The 18,723-nt window shown below is 33.8% G+C and overlaps 4 protein-coding genes across 4 annotated transcripts; 2 read left to right on the top strand and 2 right to left on the bottom strand.

Annotated features, from left to right (window-relative positions):
- Positions 1–3,646: 3,646 nt before the first annotated feature.
- On the bottom strand, positions 3,647–6,819 carry LOC148173254 (nucleolar MIF4G domain-containing protein 1-like). Its single transcript, XM_088039859.1, has 9 exons — positions 6,424–6,819; positions 6,173–6,374; positions 5,533–6,113; positions 5,169–5,487; positions 4,808–5,117; positions 4,581–4,756; positions 4,337–4,533; positions 4,122–4,286; positions 3,647–4,069 (listed from the first exon to the last, which is right to left on the bottom strand). The coding sequence occupies exons 1-9, from the start codon at positions 6,718–6,720 to the stop codon at positions 3,647–3,649; spliced, it is 2,670 nt and encodes an 889-aa protein (XP_087895985.1). The 5' UTR covers positions 6,721–6,819.
- A 92-nt stretch (positions 6,820–6,911) lies between these two features.
- LOC148173253 (uncharacterized) lies at positions 6,912–8,202 on the top strand. Its single transcript, XM_088038938.1, has 2 exons — positions 6,912–7,171; positions 7,222–8,202. Exon 2 carries the CDS (start codon positions 7,231–7,233, stop codon positions 8,008–8,010), a length of 780 nt encoding a protein of 259 aa, XP_087895064.1. The 5' UTR covers positions 6,912–7,171; positions 7,222–7,230; the 3' UTR covers positions 8,011–8,202.
- On the bottom strand, positions 8,179–11,087 carry LOC148173252 (uncharacterized). The gene is made up of 5 exons (XM_088038939.1): positions 10,958–11,087; positions 10,780–10,882; positions 9,374–9,465; positions 8,388–8,511; positions 8,179–8,341 (listed from the first exon to the last, which is right to left on the bottom strand). Exons 1-5 carry the CDS (start codon positions 11,019–11,021, stop codon positions 8,233–8,235), a joined length of 492 nt encoding a protein of 163 aa, XP_087895065.1. The 5' UTR covers positions 11,022–11,087; the 3' UTR covers positions 8,179–8,232.
- Positions 11,088–15,568: 4,481 nt separating this feature from the next.
- LOC148173251 (prestin-like) lies at positions 15,569–18,320 on the top strand. Its single transcript, XM_088038762.1, has 12 exons — positions 15,569–15,633; positions 15,688–15,791; positions 15,841–16,104; positions 16,155–16,339; positions 16,387–16,551; positions 16,597–16,701; positions 16,750–16,883; positions 16,927–17,266; positions 17,314–17,586; positions 17,626–17,781; positions 17,829–18,024; positions 18,073–18,320. The coding sequence occupies exons 1-12, from the start codon at positions 15,623–15,625 to the stop codon at positions 18,219–18,221; spliced, it is 2,082 nt and encodes a 693-aa protein (XP_087894888.1). The 5' UTR covers positions 15,569–15,622; the 3' UTR covers positions 18,222–18,320.
- Positions 18,321–18,723: the final 403 nt, after the last annotated feature.

The following is an 18,723-nucleotide window of genomic DNA, read 5'->3' as shown; positions in this document are numbered from 1 at the left end:
CGTGTGCAAAAAAGATAAAGCCGACTTGTCCAGTTTTGAGCAATCAGCACGTTTGGACGCTACGAGTATTTCACGTTAGAAGATAAAATTATGGTCTGTTTGAGAAGATATATGGTTTAGATGGGTTGCGGCGATATAAAATATAATGCCTTTTATAGGATTTACATTGTTTTATTGGAAAAATAATTCAGAGGTTGTTAGAGTTGATGATTGATTGAGCTAACTGTGTATTTTCCATGAAATGTGAAACGAGCACAATAAATGAAGTATTTTCTGTAATAAATCCCATTTTGTGGGATAAATAAATGGAACTGATGCGAACCATGTTTTTTTGTATAACTATACTTGTCTAATATTTCAAGTTGAAAGGGGTTTTGTATACAGGTGTACCAGAACGCTCGTACTTAATTTTAATGGTAAGTTGTTCCTCACAATCTGAAATAATTTTTGTTTGCACAATGTTTAGTAATTTATTGTTTTTGATTTAAGTACAAGCATTTTAAGATGACTAATCATTTCTCTTAATTTGTCTCAGATTTTGACAAAGAATTTACCATTAAATTAAGTGCGAGCGTTTCAGAATACCTCTATTTTAAGTTGGTGTAATGGATTTGTTTCATTTTTTTGTACTATTAGAAAAACTGGCTGAGTGATAATGTTGCTAGATGGGAGACGCCAAAAAATGGAAAATTATTTAAGACAAAATAATTGCAATCAAAGAACATTTAATTACATTTTAGACCATACATGAACCACTATAATAACATTTTTGATAATGAGAAGGTTGAATGCAAAAAATTTCTCTCTGACGTGTCCTTTAGACATGTGCTGGAATTGATAACTTCTTAAATTACATCCCAACAAATGAAATCTTGCAATACTATTTAGTTACACTTTCTTAGATAAATAATAAGCAATTATTTGCCCGTCGTAAAAAATTAGGTAATTAAATGTTTTTGAATTCATTTTTGTCCTTCACATTTGGTTTTGTCAAATGGCATACTTTCAAGCGTTATAAAAATTGAAATATTTTAAGTGAAACTTGCGTATAGTGTAGAAATGGTTAGGAATCACTTAAAATTAGAAATAAATAAATGCACACGCCGTTTTACTAGCCTTTATTGTTTTACTACTTTATTGAGTATTGGGAATGTCGGCGCGACACATTTGGAAAAAGTTTTCTTTGTTTAATTCAAATTGATCAAGCAAAGTGTGAAAAAACTGAATTGAAAGAACTTATGGCTAATTGTCCTTGTGCAAATCACGCAAATGCAGACTCATATTTTTAATTTTTTTGAATATTAGTTATCAGAAACACGCTGACGTCGAAATCACGTTTTCAAAATTATGGATTTGGAGGGGAAATAAAAATAAAAATTTGGAGTAATTTTATTTCCCCGCCGCTTTTATTGTTTTTGGGGAGTGATAGAAACTATAATCACTGGATTCCATTTCGATCAAATTTTGATAGACCTTCAAATTTAAAATAAATCAATAATAAATTTAATTTCGAGTTTTTTTATTTTTGGAATTTGTCGAAATATCGGAACATCTTAGCTCAGAATCAAAATACTCTCGGATACTGCAAAATTGGGTTTTAGACTTTGCAAAAGGGGCATTTTATAGCAAGTTGTCCCCCAATTTTTTTAACCTCTTAGAATTTAATCATATTTGGTTAAAATTTTGCCTTTTGCTTTAAAATTTATGATTTGGTTATTTATTTTTTCAGTAAATTTTTTGAACTTAAAACTGATTCAGGTGTGCAAATGAATTTATTATAAGACGTTACAGTAGTAGGTTATTAATTACAGACAAGGTATGATTTTGATAGCACTTTTATTGCCCTTTTTAATTAGACCTGTTCGAAAAAAGAATTTTGCATAAAAGAAGTGTTTTTATAAATGTTCTTTGTTTTATTTTTCAATTTTTACTATTTGAACACTTTCGATTTGTTTCTAATAGGCTTTTCACAATTATTCATGAAACAGCCTAAATTGCCAACTGTAAACTAATTCCGATAGCGAAATCAATTGAATGTAACTAATACGATAGCGATTCCTTTGTGACGGTAGCGACGAATCCGCGAAAATCTAATTTTCATTGATCGCGATTCACATTTAAAGATGTGAAAACTACAAAAAAATAGAAGGTGTCCAAAAATTAGGTGTTTTTTTGGGGATGATATGGAGAAACCTTATCACCTGCGACATTCAGGCAGTCGTGATCCATGCGTCATGTTAAACGATCGACTGATCCATTTATTAATTTATTGAGTGCATATTACTACATAATTGTAAAGTTTTTGTTTCAAATTTTTGCGTAGTTATGAATGGCCACATTAACAAGTTAAGATGATCGCAATTAAGAGAGCATCATATCTGGAGGAACTTTTGAAGTAGACAAAGCAGTTCAGTGTTATGAATGTAAAAGTTAGGGGCACGAAGTCTCTGTTCACATCAGTGGCGTAACTCTACCATTTGAGGCCCGTGGCAAATCCATCGAATGGGGCTCTTCCTCTATTGACTTTTAAGAAGCCTTCTTTGACCAGTGGCCCTTGCGGCTCGGGGCCCGTGGCATTTTGCCGTTTTGCCACCCTTTTGTTACGCCACATCAATGCTTGCTATCTTCTTTATAATGATCACGTTTTGAATTTTGGAAGGCCTAAAAACGATTGATATGTAAATAAATACACGTTTTTTTTGTATATTATGTACATATTTATTTATGTGTTCAGATGTGCCTCCCCTTTCCTTAATTATTAGTATTATTAGGTTTAAAGTTTTTAAGTTGCAGCCTGAAAAATTCAGTCCGCTTACCATAAAATGAAAAATTGAAATACTCATTGTAGATGTCAGCGTCGCAGTGTGGCAAATTTGTTTGATTTATGTTGCGGATATGCATACTTGCGATTTTTGCATTTGTTGCATTTATTAAATATTTCATGCAATGCAATTCACGCGGTATCCGTGTTGGATAATATGGACAATAAAATGATTTATGAAAAGGAAATTTTTTTATATGCACACATTGTAAATTTTTTTAAGGCTCAAAATCCCCTTTCTACATTGGACATCGCAGAAAAAGAAACGATAAATGGGATCTTGTTGAGAAAAAAAAAATCATCTTTTAGATTTTTTCTATTGAAACTGTTGGTATTCTTATTGGAGAAGACGAGAAAAACCTTTGAACGCAGGAGTGATGGCCGCAACCAACAATACACAACTCCAAATGTCTTTCACAATACAAAATAATTTGCGTCGAAATTTCATATTGTTTTTGCATCATTTTTAGGGGATCTGTTACTCAACATCCGCTTTAAAAACGACAAAATTCAACGACTTGTAAAAATATAAATACACACCTTTTAATTGTGTTATTTCACAAAACTTATTTATCTAACGAACTCTGACCTTTTTGTGTTAAGACCACGCGACGCCATCAAGTCTCATAAAACAAAAAGAACACATCAAGTTACATTAACCCCCTATTGGGCAATAAAAGTCTGATTTCTCTGTGAAAATCATTAGTCGCCCTGTAATCCAAGCTCTAGACGACGAACTTTCCTACTCTTAGCAAGAAATTGTGTTGGAACAAGACAAATAAAACAAAACTACTAAAAACACGTTTATTAAACTATTTACAAAATTTAATACCGAAATCCCGATTCTTTCTTCGACAGTAATTTTTCCACCACCTTAACCCGTTGTTGAAGCAGCTCTTTTTTATCTTCTGCAATTCCCTGCGACTCTAAATTCCTTAATAAAAAGTGATGAAGAAACAGCCTTAGACTCTCTTTAAACATTTTCAACTTATCTGATTGGGCTACTTTCTCAAATACACTTTTACATTCCTCCAAGTCCTCGTGTAATAAAATTCCTAACAAAATCTGACGGATAAATCTTAAACTAACTTTATCTAATTCACTGAATTGCACGATCTTCAAAGTAGATATAGGAAGCCCTTTTTCAAGGAATAAGTGGCTGAGGAGCTTCGCAAGATGAGAAATCTGAGTCGCGGAGTGGTCGTTCAACGCCTTTAGCTTATCCCAAATCGAATACTTTATTGTCATCTAAAAAACAACACCGCTAATCGAAGCGTTTGTAAAAACCGCAATATTTTACCTGATATTTCCTATCATACTCGCAAAACTTCTGTGCCAACGTGGCGTAATACGGATTGTACGATTTTTCTTGAAGACAACAATGAAGAATCACGTGGATGATCTCCCGTTCTTGTTGGTTTTTCAACGCTAGGCGCAACAATTTCTCGAAGGCGTCTAAATAATCCTGAAGAAAACCATTTATTACTTAAGATTACAAACTCACATTGGTCTTACTTCAGCCGACATGATGATGCAAAAGATGTTTTTTCTGGTATCCGTGTTCATTCTTTGTTTTGAAGCTAACTCTAGTAATTTTTGTGAGAAGCTGCTCGGCTTCGGCTTCTCCACTGCGTTTTTAAACGAGGTGGTATCTTCAGAAGCGTTACCAGTCCATGCAGAACCTACAACCCACCATTTGCCTTTTTCCTCGGCTGAAAGAAACTCAATTAGCACGATTCTAAAAAGTCGGAGTTGAAACCTTTTAGTAAGTCCTCCAGTGAAATGTTTAATTGAGTGACGTAATTTCCTTTCCTGATGAAGCCTTTCATGATTTTCTTCAAGTGTTCAGAATAAGTCGTGTCATAGTTCGGTATTTTTGTCACGTTGTTATTCTTTATCGCTAGTAGAATGTCCAACATAAACTTAACTCTGGAACTGTTTTTCAAAAATTAGATTAGAATAAGACACCCGAAAAGTGCCACTTACTTGTCCTTCATCTCCTCAGAGGCACCCGCAGCCTTTTTTTGCAACGACAAAATCAAGTTTTTAAGCGCTATGGGATTATCCTTTCTCAGATTAAACCCAACGTTCTTGAGAATGTGTAAAATGCACTCGACGTGCTTCTCCTCGAAGATTTCGCTCAGTTTGTCGATAATCTCATAAATTAGTTTTGAGTCAAACATTTTAAAGTTGTACAGTTGGGCGAGAATTATCACTAAATTATCAAGCTTCTTGGTGTCTGTATTGTTGAGATCCTCGTTAAATTGTTTGATTACAGTTTGTAAAAAGTGCGCACCTACAAATAAAGTCAGTCATTATCAGTGATCGAGAAGAAGAGAAAACTGACCAACTTCTGTTCCAACATTGGCATGCAAAATTACGATTAAAAGAACGTGCTCCATTAGAAGGCGCTCTGGTGCTAAAATGTTTGTCACTACTGCGTTGGTAATCAAATTTGTGATTGTGGTATTCATGTCATTTCTGCTGTTGCTCATGTAAAGTTCTTCAATTTGGGAGGCGATACTGTGCATGTTGCTCTCAGCGAGTTTGTTGACCAAACCTTTAAGCTGTTTCTTCAGTTTCTCTAGTTTCAGTGTGCGCGCTTTATCAGTGGATGTATCGTCCAACATTCGTGCAGCTGGTGGAACATATTTAGCCGTTTTTTCCTGTAATTATTTATCAAAAAAGATCAATAAAAATCGGAATCTTACAGTGAGAATTGAACCGTCTTTGGCTCGTAGACGCCCATAGATGTCTTCCCAAGTACCATCGACTTTTTCTTCAGATTGTAACGCTTCTTCAGGATTAGCGGACGGGTAATCATCAAACTCTTCATTGTCAGAGTCAGATGAGATTTTTCGTTTCTTATTTTTGTCGTTTACTACATTTTGTGCGCTTCTTTTCTGAGCTGTAGATTTATCAGGTTCGTCTTCACTGTGTTCGTCTTGATCCTCATCACTCGAATCATCAAAATTGTCACTATCTTCCCCCAAATCATCGCTATTTTCCTCTGGATCTTCATCCAAATCGCTGAAATCTGAACCAACTGATTCTTTCCTGGCTCTAGTATCTTTCTTCTTCGTTTCTATAACACTTTCGTCGGAAGAATCCTCATAATCACTACCCATAGCTTCGTTTTCTGAGTCATCGTCATCTTCTGCCTCAGTACTTTTCTTATTTCCTCCAGTCATCAAAATTAAATCCTCTTCAAAGTCGTCATTAACGTCAGTGAGTTGCTTTTCAGCAAGAGCGGAATTTTTCATATTTTCGGGATCACAAACCTCTAAGAGAACTGAAGAAGTGTTAGGAAAGTACAGTAAAATGATTATTTTCTGTTGTCAGAAAGGATACAATCTAAGCCGTCTCTGGCAAATGATGCAGGCACGGATTTAGATTTTCGTTTGTGCAGCTTCAGTTGCTTCTCTAGCCGCTTTATATTGCGATCTTCTTCAAAATTTGCCTCCAGTAACTGCTTTTTCCTTTGTTTATTCATTTCTTGTTGTAATTTCACTTGTTGCCTTTTTTCCTTTGCTCTGACTTGTTCAGTACTTAACTACAAAACCAGTAATTAATACCATTAATAAATGATAAAAAGTTCTTACCATTTGAGACTGTGGATGCACTTTTTCTTCATGAAGAACTTTGTTTTTTACAGGTTTCTTCACTTTTTGATTTCGTTCGTTCTTAATTAACTTCATTTCTTCATTCTTATGAGGTCTGTTGGCCCCTAACACCTGATTTTTATTATTAAGAAGCACAAACTGACCGGGTTTCTTTCGATTTGTGTAATAGTCATTGCGTCTGATTTTCTTATTTTTCCTTTCTTCTTTCCGGAGCTGTTTTCGCGTTTTTAGAAGGTGTGGTCTGTTTTTCCCTTTTTTCCCCGTTTTAGGATACATCCTAATTCAAAACACTAGTAAAAACGTGAAATTGTTAGGTTATGTTGACCTGACAAGTGACATTTCCAGTGATTTTACGTAGGTGTGATTGGTGGCCCTGCGTTTCGGAATTTAGATTTTCTAGTTTCTCTTTTATTAATTTCACGTGATAGCTTCGATCTCTCTCACACTCCTGGTTTTGTGACAAGGAAGAGAGATAGGACGGTTTCGTGAAAAACAAAAGTCAGTGACAGTGTTGACAGTTCCTACATCTGTTTCCTAATTTATGTCAAAATATCATCGGATCCAATCCAAACAAAGTGTTAAAACTTAAAATTTAATTAAGAATCAACGTTCTAATTGTTTCTAAGAATGAGTTAATTGCGAGGTTCGTAGTTTGGTGTTGTTTAGAAGCGAGCAGTGAAACACAAAAGACAGTTCCAAGAATCAATACTTGGGTGAGGGAAAACTGGTATGTTGTGACATGTTAAATTCCTGTTGTTTCTAATCCTGTCTTTGCAGTGTTCTAAAATGGGGAATGAAGACACTGGAGAATCCTCTCATCAGAATGATGATCTTGAAAGACCCTTAAAGAAAGCGAAATATGTCTGGCAGGTCAAGGGAAAATACCACCTCAAAGCAAATAACGAAAAACCCGAGCCTAAAGTAGAAGCTAAAGAAAAACACTGTGACTGTAGTGAACAAAACGTTAGAGATGAAAAAAAATGTATTGATAAGTTTCTTGCACAGACTGAGTCAATTTTAGACAGTGATGATGAGGACGGCATATCTAAGAATATCGATAAATCTATTTCTAATGAGATCCCCATAACATTGGTGTCTCCAAATCCTAAAAATCGAGATTATTATTTGAGGAAATGGCAAGCCAGACAGGTTGCGAGAAGTTACATTGACAATACAATCAATAAAGTATTAGAAAACTGGTCATCTGCGCCTTTTGATGCTGAAGACTTTGTGGAGAATTGCGACGACGATGGGCGGATTGAGAATCAGGGAATTTTAATGGCAATAGAAGCTCACGGGCTGCAGTCTAATAAATCACAGGCTGAAGCCTCTCTATCGTTTTTAAGACCCGATGAACTTGCTGATAAAACCTTGGATAAGATAGACACTGCAAGAAGTCAGTTTATTAAAGACGGACTTGGGTTATCTCCCGCTTCGCGTGGTACCAACTCTGTAGAGACAGCTTTTGAAGCTAAACTTGGCTTAGGTGTAGAGTACCCTGTAAGTGTGTTAAATGCTGCTATTTTAGTGGCTATAGAACGAAAGGGTTTGTCTTCTAATAAATAATATCCACAGGAATGGATGAACAATGTATGATCAAAGACTGTTAACTGATTTTGTAACTCGTGACTAGGATTATTTGTTATTTTTTTGTAGTTATCTTTTTATACTATAAATTTTGCATAATAGTCAAATAGATGTTTTTTATTTACTGTTTTGAGGAAGTTCCAGTAGGACTTAATAAAACTTAACTCTGAAGTTTGTTTCATTTATTTTCAGTACAAAATGTCACACAACCGCTGATGTTGATGGCTGAGGCTCAGCTCGTGTTTGAAACGCTGTTGATAACATCCTCTGTTTCTTCACCGCTGCCGTTTTCTTAGCAAACGATCGGTCTCTGGAGTTGTAATTTTATTTTTTATTCATATTTTAGCATCACTTACGTTATGTGGACGTAGAGACAGAATGTTGTGACTGTTATCGTTCCAACAATCACCATTCCGAGGACAAAAAATCCAGCTGCTATCTGAGTTTTTATTATGAAGTTAACACTGTCTTCTAGATATCCTAAAAAAATTGCGATGAAAAAAGCGGAGTTTTTTGGACAGTTTTGTTGAAAGTAGCAATTTTATCTGGTGATTATTGGTCCGTTTCTAAAGCAATAAAATGGAATTTCGTCGTCATAATTTATATTAGAGTGCTTCATAACTCTCATTAGTCATAAATGTAACAAGGCTTTGCTTGCCAGTAATTGCGCAAATCATGTTGATGAGTGACGACACTATTTTCTGGACTTGAATTAATACAATCTTAAAAACGTTCAAAAAGAAGATTTTGGTGGTCGCGTTTACTAAAAATGTCGACTGGAATCAATAAATTTTTGTTGTTAAAGTTTCGACTTAAGTGTTCTCCATTCCTATAATAATAATTTAGTTTAATGTGTTTGGCGGCGTCACATTTTATTTGTATGCAAATAAACATCTCCTATCATAATGTCCACAGTCTACAGAAGTGCTTGCCAGTGGTTACGTAAACAGTTTGATGATTTTCAAAGTATCTGAATACCGGTTTGGTAAATTCATGATTTTGTCTAAATTAATAAAAATTTTCGGGATAATTTAACAGTTTAAACCCAATTAAACACGAGTTTTTGTGTTTTTTGGAAAAAATGATCTTTTGTAAATTAAACTGGCGTCTTTTCATAAATATAACTTAATAGTATAGCACCAAAAATCTTGTCTTAGTAATGATAATGAGATCTGCCAAGATTATTACTACAGGAAAGAATCATAAACATTTTTATGCGTTAATGCGACGTCATTAAAAAATCTTTCTATAAAAAGAGCTGACCCATGTAAACAAAGATTGTTTTCTTCTTATCTGATTGTCGAGCATACCACCTAATGTCTAAATTTGTATTTTTACTTACTTATGTTGTCTGTGACTGTAACCGTCATATTCAGAATCTCCGTCGCATTGTATATTTGGACGCATCCTAAGGTGTCATCCCAAACATGAAATCTGAAATTTTAATTAGTGGGTCACAAAAAACTTGTTGCTTTAGCGGCGGTTTTGAGTCTTAAAAAATTACACTTTTGGAAATACAAGAGATCTAACAATTTGTCTGGTAGGTCTAGTCAGCGAATTTTGGGCGAAATTTTTGCTGGAGCAGTGGAAAGTCACTTCTAAGGTAGAATTGTCCCGTGATTTTGCTTCATCGGGTCAATTTTGCTTAACAAATTTTTCTTAAATTGATAATTTGATATTTTAATGTAATACGTCATAATTGAATCGGTAGAAATGTGCATGAAATCCATAAAATTCGTCGAAAAATCACATAAATTTGAAACCAATTGATGAGTTTACCTATACATACAGTTTATGAAGCTGTCCTTGAAAAGTAGACGTCGAAATGCATAAAATAAAGAGTTTTTATTAAGATCCAAAGGTTAATTCTGGAAAAATCGGCAGAAATATGGTTGAAATTCCTAAAAGTCTGAAGGCTGAAGAAACGCCTAAATTTGAAGCTAAATGACGATTTTTTCTTATATCCAGCTGGTTTTTAAAGCTATATTCGCTAATTAGAGATTGAAATGCATAAAAAAATGTGTTTTAACTAGATTCAACGGTTAATTATACAAAATTCGTCGAAAAAGCACCTAAATTTAAAGCTAAATTTTTTTGGGACATGAGATCAGTTTTTCAAAAATATTGTGAGAAGTACTAATCCTAGGGACGAGTTTTATAGGTCGTTGCAAAGCTTATTAAACTGACTTTCGAAAACACTTTTGAGCCATTCCATAACTTTTGCAGGTTTTTATCAAAAAACTCGAGAAAATTAGTGTTTGTACAGTTAAACCTACAAAATCGTTTTTCAAGAATTTCTTTGAATCCTGATCTGATGGAGCAAAACGGACTTTAGATTCGGAATCATTAAGCTATTCCACTTCTCCACCACAATTTTTTTCTTATTTTGCTCTCTAGTGTAGTTTTTTAAAATTTAATTCTTGAAATACGACCGATAAACCAATTCTTTCAGTTAAATTGGAAAGTTTTAAAAATGAATTGACAAGAAACATATGTTTTACATTTAAAAATACGCTGCTAAGTGGTTAAGTAATAATATCTGTATCAATAATGTTTACTTAATGTCTATCAGAGAGGAGAGAGGAGAAAAAAGTCTCATTGCAATTTTGATACATACACACAAGAAGAGAATCTTCTCTTCCGCACAAATTGTTAGTTTTCAAATCCGCCCCTAAAGCAACTCGTTTATTTAAATTCCACTCTCAAAAATCTCCATGAATAATTACCTAAACTGATGTTAATAACTACCTATCGCAAAGACATCGCAACACATTTTCTTCGTCGGATTGACATTCATAGCGATGATCTGAGCATTCTTCGGTGCTGTTGCAGGTTTCGTTATAAGCAGTCTCTATAAATTAAACTAAATTTAAAATATTTAGTTATGGAAGAAGAAAAGGTGGTGCAGGTCAGAAAACGTACTTACTTTGACTCGCACATAGGAGAAATTTAAGAAAAATCAGAATGAATTTGAACGAATTTTTCTGCATTTTTATTTTAACGACGAAACTATTCGCGACTTCTGCGGGACGAGTATAATATTAAACTGTATCTGCTTATAGCGAGACGGTTCTATAATTAAAGACGTTTATACCACCGGCTCTCGGATTAAAAGCAGTCGTTGACAACGTTTTGATAAGCGAAACAGTAAATAGAGCTCTCGTCAAAGTCAAAATAGAAGCTTCACCATCATTAACACACACTTCAGTTTAAAAATAATCGGAATTTAGACAATTCGTTTTTTTCCTGGTGTTTTAGTTATTTTTGTTTGTTCGAAAAAAGTTTAAACCGGAATAGTTTAGTTTATTGTAGTTTATTGTTTAGTTTATTGCAGTTTATCGTAATTCGTAAAATCGGCGAAAGGTCTAGCATTAAATTTTTATTACTAAACAAAATGATGATTCACCTGTGCCAAGCCGTGGGTCAAACTAAAATTAAACAGTCAAAGAAAGTAGTCGTATATGTGTAATGTTCTAACTCAGATTATTATGCCTAGTTTTCTTGGTCATTTTTTTATTTTCTATGCATTTTTTTTTAACAAAAACCCATATTTTTACATCAAAAACCACATTGAATTTGATTTTTTACCCTGATTTGTAACCCTAAGTTCTAACCCAGATTTTCCCAATTCATCAGTTTTTTAGGAGCATGAGTTTGGAAAAACTCATCAGTTTTTTAGGAGCATGAGTTTGGAAAAACAGCCCATTGAAGTCGGTTCAAAAACACAAAAAATTGAGAAAATGACTTGTTTTTAGGCTCATTTTATCTATTGAAACATTTTTTTTTTATGAAAACTCCCCTATTTTTTATGACCTTTTAAAAAAAGTGAGCCAGATTTTTTTGCCAAAAATAAACAAAACCACCCTGATTTTTACGATTTCTTAAAAATGTGAGCCAGACGTAACAACTGTGTCTGTGGTTTGGCTATCTTGTTATAGTTTACATGAGATAATAAGATTATTCCACAAGTTCACATGTCAATCAATCGAGTTATAAGATAATTATTATAATTCTATTTGTAAGTTGCATATAATTGCATTTGTAATTTGTAAGACTGATCAGCTAGGTAAAAATATTTATTTATTCCGATCCAAGTTAATAATAGCGGATGTGCCAAAAAGAAATAATAAAATCATTCATCGTGATTATGGCCCGGGAATTAATATTTTTACATTTCGTCTTAGAATCCCAGTGTTAAAAATGGGAATTTATAACTGGAAATCCATCCGGTCACCTGCTACAACATTTTTTTTTTAAATAGTTCTCGTTCTAAATTTTCGGAATGAAAATTTAAGTGCATGTTTGTATTGGGAACTAATCATACAGGTAGAACACACGTATTGGGTGCATTTTGGGTCACGGACAAACCTATTTAAAGCTGATCAACACTTGTGCCAAACCAAACCGTAGCAAATATTTTTTCAAACGAATTTATTAACTCCACTGAAATTTATAGTGGCACTAAATTAGTGAAAATTATGTGTCTATATCTATAAAAGTCCATCATAAAAGAATTGTGGGATTTTGATAAATTGGTTGCTAACAGAATTAAAATAATAAGACTTTAAAATCTTATAGTAATAACTCAATTTTCCGCTTCATTAACTCTCGAGTCGAGTTCAAAGAATGCAAAATAACTAAGAACACTTTATTAGCCACCGAGTTATAAATTAGAGACAGTGATTTATAAATTACAAGAACTGAACACAGCTAAACAAGTATTTGAACATGTTATTTACGTAAAGTGTCCAAAATAAGCAAACATTTATTTTTTGTTACTATTTTCGGTGTAGGTTTCCGCTTCAATTGTTAAGATAAATGGCTTTTAACACCTACATGCAACAATTTCAGGAAATGTTGACAAGAAAATTATAAACGTACGAAGTCAATTAATATTCATTCGACTCGCTTGTACAGTTCAAGTTGATTCCAATTTACTTTGAAGTTGGTTTGGTTTTATTGACAACAAAGAAATGTTGATAATAAAGTTATTGCTAGAATTAACTACTATAAATCTATTTTTGATCCAAATTTGATATTTGTAGCTGTAAATTGGGTCTGGTGTTTTTCAGTTTCTCAGGTTTTATTATCTTCAAAGTAACAACAAAACAGATAGAAATTGACTCGTATAAATAACATGAATAAAGCTATATTTAATTATTTTTTTGAACTTTATTTGAAAATTCACCTGCATTTTTAGCCTAATTAATTAAGAAATATTTAAAATATCTGTACACTAATTGCGTGTTATCGTGACCTAACACTGTTGTGACTCAGTTATTTGAAATCTTTTGTTCTGTAAAAAGCAAAATGTTTCTTGTTTTGGATTGGTACGGTATAAATTGTTGTTAAACAGTTGTTAAAACAAGTTCGATTTCATTGAATAGTTTTAATGCACGCCACGTGCGATAAAAGTTCTCTACAATTACCATAAACGTATACTTAAAATATAAGTATTTCAATCTAAAGGTAAGAAATGTTTTTATTATTTATCAAGAATGACTTCTAATGAATGTAACTTTTTGTTTATGTGTTTGAAAAAATTGTTTTATTTTGTTATTTATTAATGAACGTATTAAAAAGAAGGAAGAATTTTAGAATAACTTTGTATCTGAAAAGCAAATTTAAAATTGAAAATTTTCTAGTAAATTCTGTATCTTTTCAAAAATAAATAAAACTCAGTTTGTTTATTCTTCTAGACACGTTTAGTGATTGTACTAAATTATAAAATTTTTGTACAAAAAAAAAGAATTTTAGAATTTATAATTTGACGGACGAATTCAAGATTCAAAAATTTCCAGTAAATTCTGTAAATTCGGCATATTTAACAATGCAGCAGTAAAATTTAGTGAACTTATTCTTCTGATGGCGTTTAGAGAGTGTACTAAATTACAGAATTTTTTGACATAAACGAAGAGTTTTAGAATTTTTCTTATTGAAACATCGACCTCAAAATTCAAAAATTGTTAAAAAATTATGTAAATCTTGCTGCTTTTACAATATAACAGCTACAATAAGTGCATGTATTTTATCATTGATGAGTGTATTTAATAACAAAATTTTTGAACGGCAACGAAAATTTTTAGAATTTTTCATTTGAAGGGCGAACCCAAAAATTAAAAAAAATTAATAAATTCTCTAAATTTAACAGTGCTATCAATACAGCAGTAGAATTCAGTGCACTTATTCTTGTAGGGGCGTTTAATGAGTGTACTAAATTACAGAATTTTAGATCAAGAAAGGACAATCTTTGAATTTTTTTTTGAAAGGCAAATTTAAAGTTAAAAAATTGTTAATAAATTGTGTAAATTCGAGAGTTTTAACCATGCAGCAGAAAAATTTTCTACCTTTATTCCTCTAATGTCATTTAGTGATTTTTCTAAATTACAAATTTTTAGAACAAGGACCAAAAATTTTAGATTCTTTTTATCTGAAGCCTTAATCCTAATTCAAATATTTTTAGTTAATTTTATAAATCCGACAATTTTAACAATACAATAATTATTTAGTGTATACACTTCTCTAGAGACGTTTAGTGACTGTACCAAATTTTCGATTTTTTGAATAAAAATGAAGAATTAAACAAAAAAATTATGGTGAACTCAAATTTTTTTGGTAAATTCTGTTTTAACAATACAGCCGTAAAATTTTATATCTACACTTATTCCTCTAGAGGCGAACGAAAGTTCGAACGAAGTATTTTAGATTTTTTTTTAGGGCGAATTCAAAATTTTCTGTAATTCCGACAATTTTAACTATACAGGAATCAAATTTAGCGTAAGCATTTCTGTAGAGGCGACTTTACTGAATAACAGAATTTTAGAACAAAAGCGAAGAATTTTAGAAATTTTTTAATTGAAAATTTTCTAATAAATTTTGTAGATACGACAATTTTAGCAATACATACTTATAGCAGTTATTTAGCGTACTTATTTCTCTTGAGACGTTTTATAAATACTACATAACTAGAAAATCACTGATCACGATGTTTAAAACCAATATTAAACTTGTGTTTTTAAAAACTGTAATTTCTTTTTCCTTGTATCTCACATTTCTGGCAAATCCCATTTAAACATTGCCATTATACACGAAATACAACTTACTTACGTCGTTCCTTACGTATACATATTGATAAAAAATATTTGCCTTTCCAGTCCAAAAGCAAATGCAGTTTTAATCCACGAAATACATTTTATGACCACCTCATTAAACGGTAGTGCTGCCTTACTTTAAACCTACTACTGCAGCAAAACCTTCATTCTTTTTATATAATGATGTTGAAACAATCAAAAAGTTAAACAGTTGTAAATCACTGGAAAATTTATCTTGACACTGAGAACGAAAAACTCAAATAATAAAATCCTCTTCCCAGTTACCTTCATCTGGCTGCGTTACAATAATGCACATTATTAACGCCTTAAATTGCGAAATAAGGTGAAGGTGAAAAAGGTATATTGCGAAAATCTCCATCATAATTGTAAAGGAAACGCCTGAATAGGCTTTACCCCACCATATACACCAATTTTGTTGATAAAGAAAGCAATTAAGGTTAGTTATTAGTTCTTAGCGTTTATTTTATCTGCATGTTATCATGACTAAAGTGTAAGTAACGGTGTATACTATACCTGCCTATGTTTATTCTTAATTTTTATCAAGAATGGAAGACTCTGTGCGGTGCCAGATCAAAATTGATCGACCCATGTACGAACATGATCAGCTCAGAAAAGATTTTGATTACAACAAGTGTGAATCTAACAAATGTGAGTAATTTTTTGTCGTTTTTTTTTATTACAGCGGTTTTTTTATTAGGGCTAAAATACATCACCCCTCGTACGGACTGTAAAGAAATCATTTATAAGACAATCCCTGTTATTGAGTGGATGGGACACTACAAATGGAGAAAAGATTTTTTATGTGATTTCATCGCTGGTTTTACTGTGGCCATCATGCACATTCCCCAGGGAATGGCGTATGGGCTTCTGGGAAACGTACCCCCAGTGGTGGGGATCTACATGGCTTTCTTCCCCGTGCTCGTGTATTTTTTTCTGGGGACTTCCAGACACAATTCTATGGGTAAAGAATCTCCCACCTCCATTGTCCTGAATCAAACGTTTTTCCTCCAGGAACTTTTGCGGTGGTTTGTTTAATGACAGGAAAAGCAGTGCTGGAGCACAGCGACCCTTCGTATTTCACCAGAAATGGAATAATGAACACAACGAGCGAAAATCCAACCATTGAAGCGGTCCATGACCTCTATTCGCCGATACAAGTAGCGACGGCGGTCACATTTACCGTAGCCTTGTTTCAGGTGAGAGATTTTTCTTCTCGAAACCAAGTCTACGGATTTTTTTTTAGCTAGCAATGTATGTGTTACGATTGGGAGTCATTAGTGCGTTGCTATCGGAAACATTAGTCAGTGGGTTTACGACAGGGGCAGCGTTCCAAGTCATAGCGTCACAGATTAAAGATCTTTTAGGTCTCAACATTCCGAGACAGAAAGGACTCTTTGTTGTCGTGAATGTAAGAGCGCTTTTTGTACAAACGAAAATGATTTGATATTTTTAGACGATTATTTGCGTTTTTGAGGAGATTTCCGCGATTAATTTAGCGGCGATTGTGGTCTCAGTTGTCACAATTTGCATTTTAGTTGCAAACAACGAACTCGTAAAGGTGAGGGAATATTAACTATGTCGAGTTTTTTTCTTAAGTTGGTTTCAGCCTCTGTTGGTCAAAAAATGTTCTTTTCCTGTTCCCATAGAACTCATAGCTATAGTAGTAGGGACCTTGGTCTCCAAATATGCACAACTCGAGGAAACCTACTCGATTAACACAGTCGGTAACATTCCCAACGGGTGAGTGTTAAACCAGTCAAAGGACAATCACAATCTTCCGCAGTCTTCCAGCACCAGCTATTCCTCCCTTATCACTGGTAACTTCAGTCTTACTGGACGGTTTCACAATCGCTGTGGTTTCCTACAGCATAACTTTATCCATGGGTTTGATTTTCGCTCAGAAAATGAACTACGAAGTGGATGCCAACCAAGAACTTTTAGCTCAAAGCGCTGGAAACTTTTTCGGGTCGTTCTTTTCTTGCATGCCGGTGTCGGCTTCACTTTCTAGATCCACAATCCAACAAGTTGTTGGAGGAAAAACTCAACTCGCTTCTGTGGTGTCTTGTTCTTTACTCCTCATTGTTTTGTTGTGGATTGGACCCTTCTTTGAGCCTCTTCCGAAGGTACGACGACACTTCCTCCTGCCTTTTAGAACTTATCAAATTTTCAGTCCGTGTTAGCAAGCGTCATCGTGGTCGCTCTCAAAGGAATGGTCATGCAAGTCACCGAACTCTGGAAGTTTTGGAAGTTGAGCAAAATGGACGCTTTCGTTTGGTTAGCCACCTTCTTAGCAACTGTTTTTATTAGTATTGAAATCGGACTGTTGATCGGTGTGGTCATGTCTTTGGTTACCATCTTCATCTTGAGTTTGAAGCCGTACACGTGTCTCCTAGGGTCGGTACCACAAACCGACCTCTATATCGATATCCATAGATACAAAGGAGTAAATATGAAAATCGATTTTTACCATTTTCCTCCTTAGGCTGTTGAAATTCCAGGAATCAAAATCTTCCAGTACTGTGGTGGTATCAACTTTGCTACCAGAAACATGTTCAAGACGGAATTGCTCCATTTGGTTAACATAAACCCACAGAAGGAGTTAGAATACAGGAAAAAACTAACCAAGCATGCCGACGAAGTATTATTTAACAATAATCGATAATTATAGCTCCCAATCATTTGCAGATAGACGTAACAGAGGTGGAGAGCCCCAAAGAGAATATCGCAAAACTCCAACGGAAAATCAACCGCGAATTAAAATGTTTGATTTTAGATTTTTCTTCACTGAGTCATATAGACCCATCGGGAGTTTCCATGCTCCAACTCGTCACAGAGTCCTTTCAAAAAATTGATATTCCCATTTACATTGCAGCTTGTTCTGGTAAATATAATAATTATGGATGTTCGAAAATGTCGAAATGATTTTCAGAGCCGATTTATGAGATGATCTATAAATGTGGATTAATGCATCATAAATTTTCCGTGAGAACGTTTCCGACAGTTCATGATGCCGTCGAATGCGCTATTGAAATCTTCAGTGTAAGTGCGTCCGCGGTTTCTACAATTAGTCGTTCTTAAGTATTAATCTTGGTAGTAAATAATTGAGTTTTATTAATCGAGACTTTAATAAGTGCACTCATGTTGTTAAAAAATGTGTACCTGAGTAAAACAGACTGAAAATTATTGTTTTTTTTCTAAGCTCCATTCTTGAACTGCACCAAATACACTAAATGTGTGGTCACTGATGATCCTACCTAAAAAACACGTTAATATTGATTTGAAGCCACTTCTCTTACCAGATAAAGTAGCGACCACTCAAAGGTAACAAATCCGTGGGCTGTAAACGTTTTCTTCGTCATTTTAGTTTGAAGAAGAAACATTTCTTTCTGGAAGTAAAAGTGAGTATAAATACAGAAAGTGTGGACGTACCCCTTTGTATCCCAGATTATGCGAAATGAATTCTATGTTCTGAAAGGCATCAACAGTTTGCGCAGCCTGAAAAACACCCGCAATATGAAGATACGACTTTTTAAACTTACCGCTTTCCGAAAGAGTATGACTGGATAAATAGATATAACAA

This window comes from Gnatocerus cornutus, chromosome 6, assembly GCF_029298725.1.
Source record: "Gnatocerus cornutus isolate USDA-ARS CGAHR chromosome 6, icGnaCorn1.1, whole genome shotgun sequence".
In the NCBI taxonomy this organism is placed as follows: Eukaryota; Metazoa; Arthropoda; class Insecta; order Coleoptera; family Tenebrionidae; genus Gnatocerus; species Gnatocerus cornutus.
The sequence above is the reverse complement of the archived record's forward strand: the minus strand, read 5'-3'. Positions and strand labels throughout refer to the sequence as shown.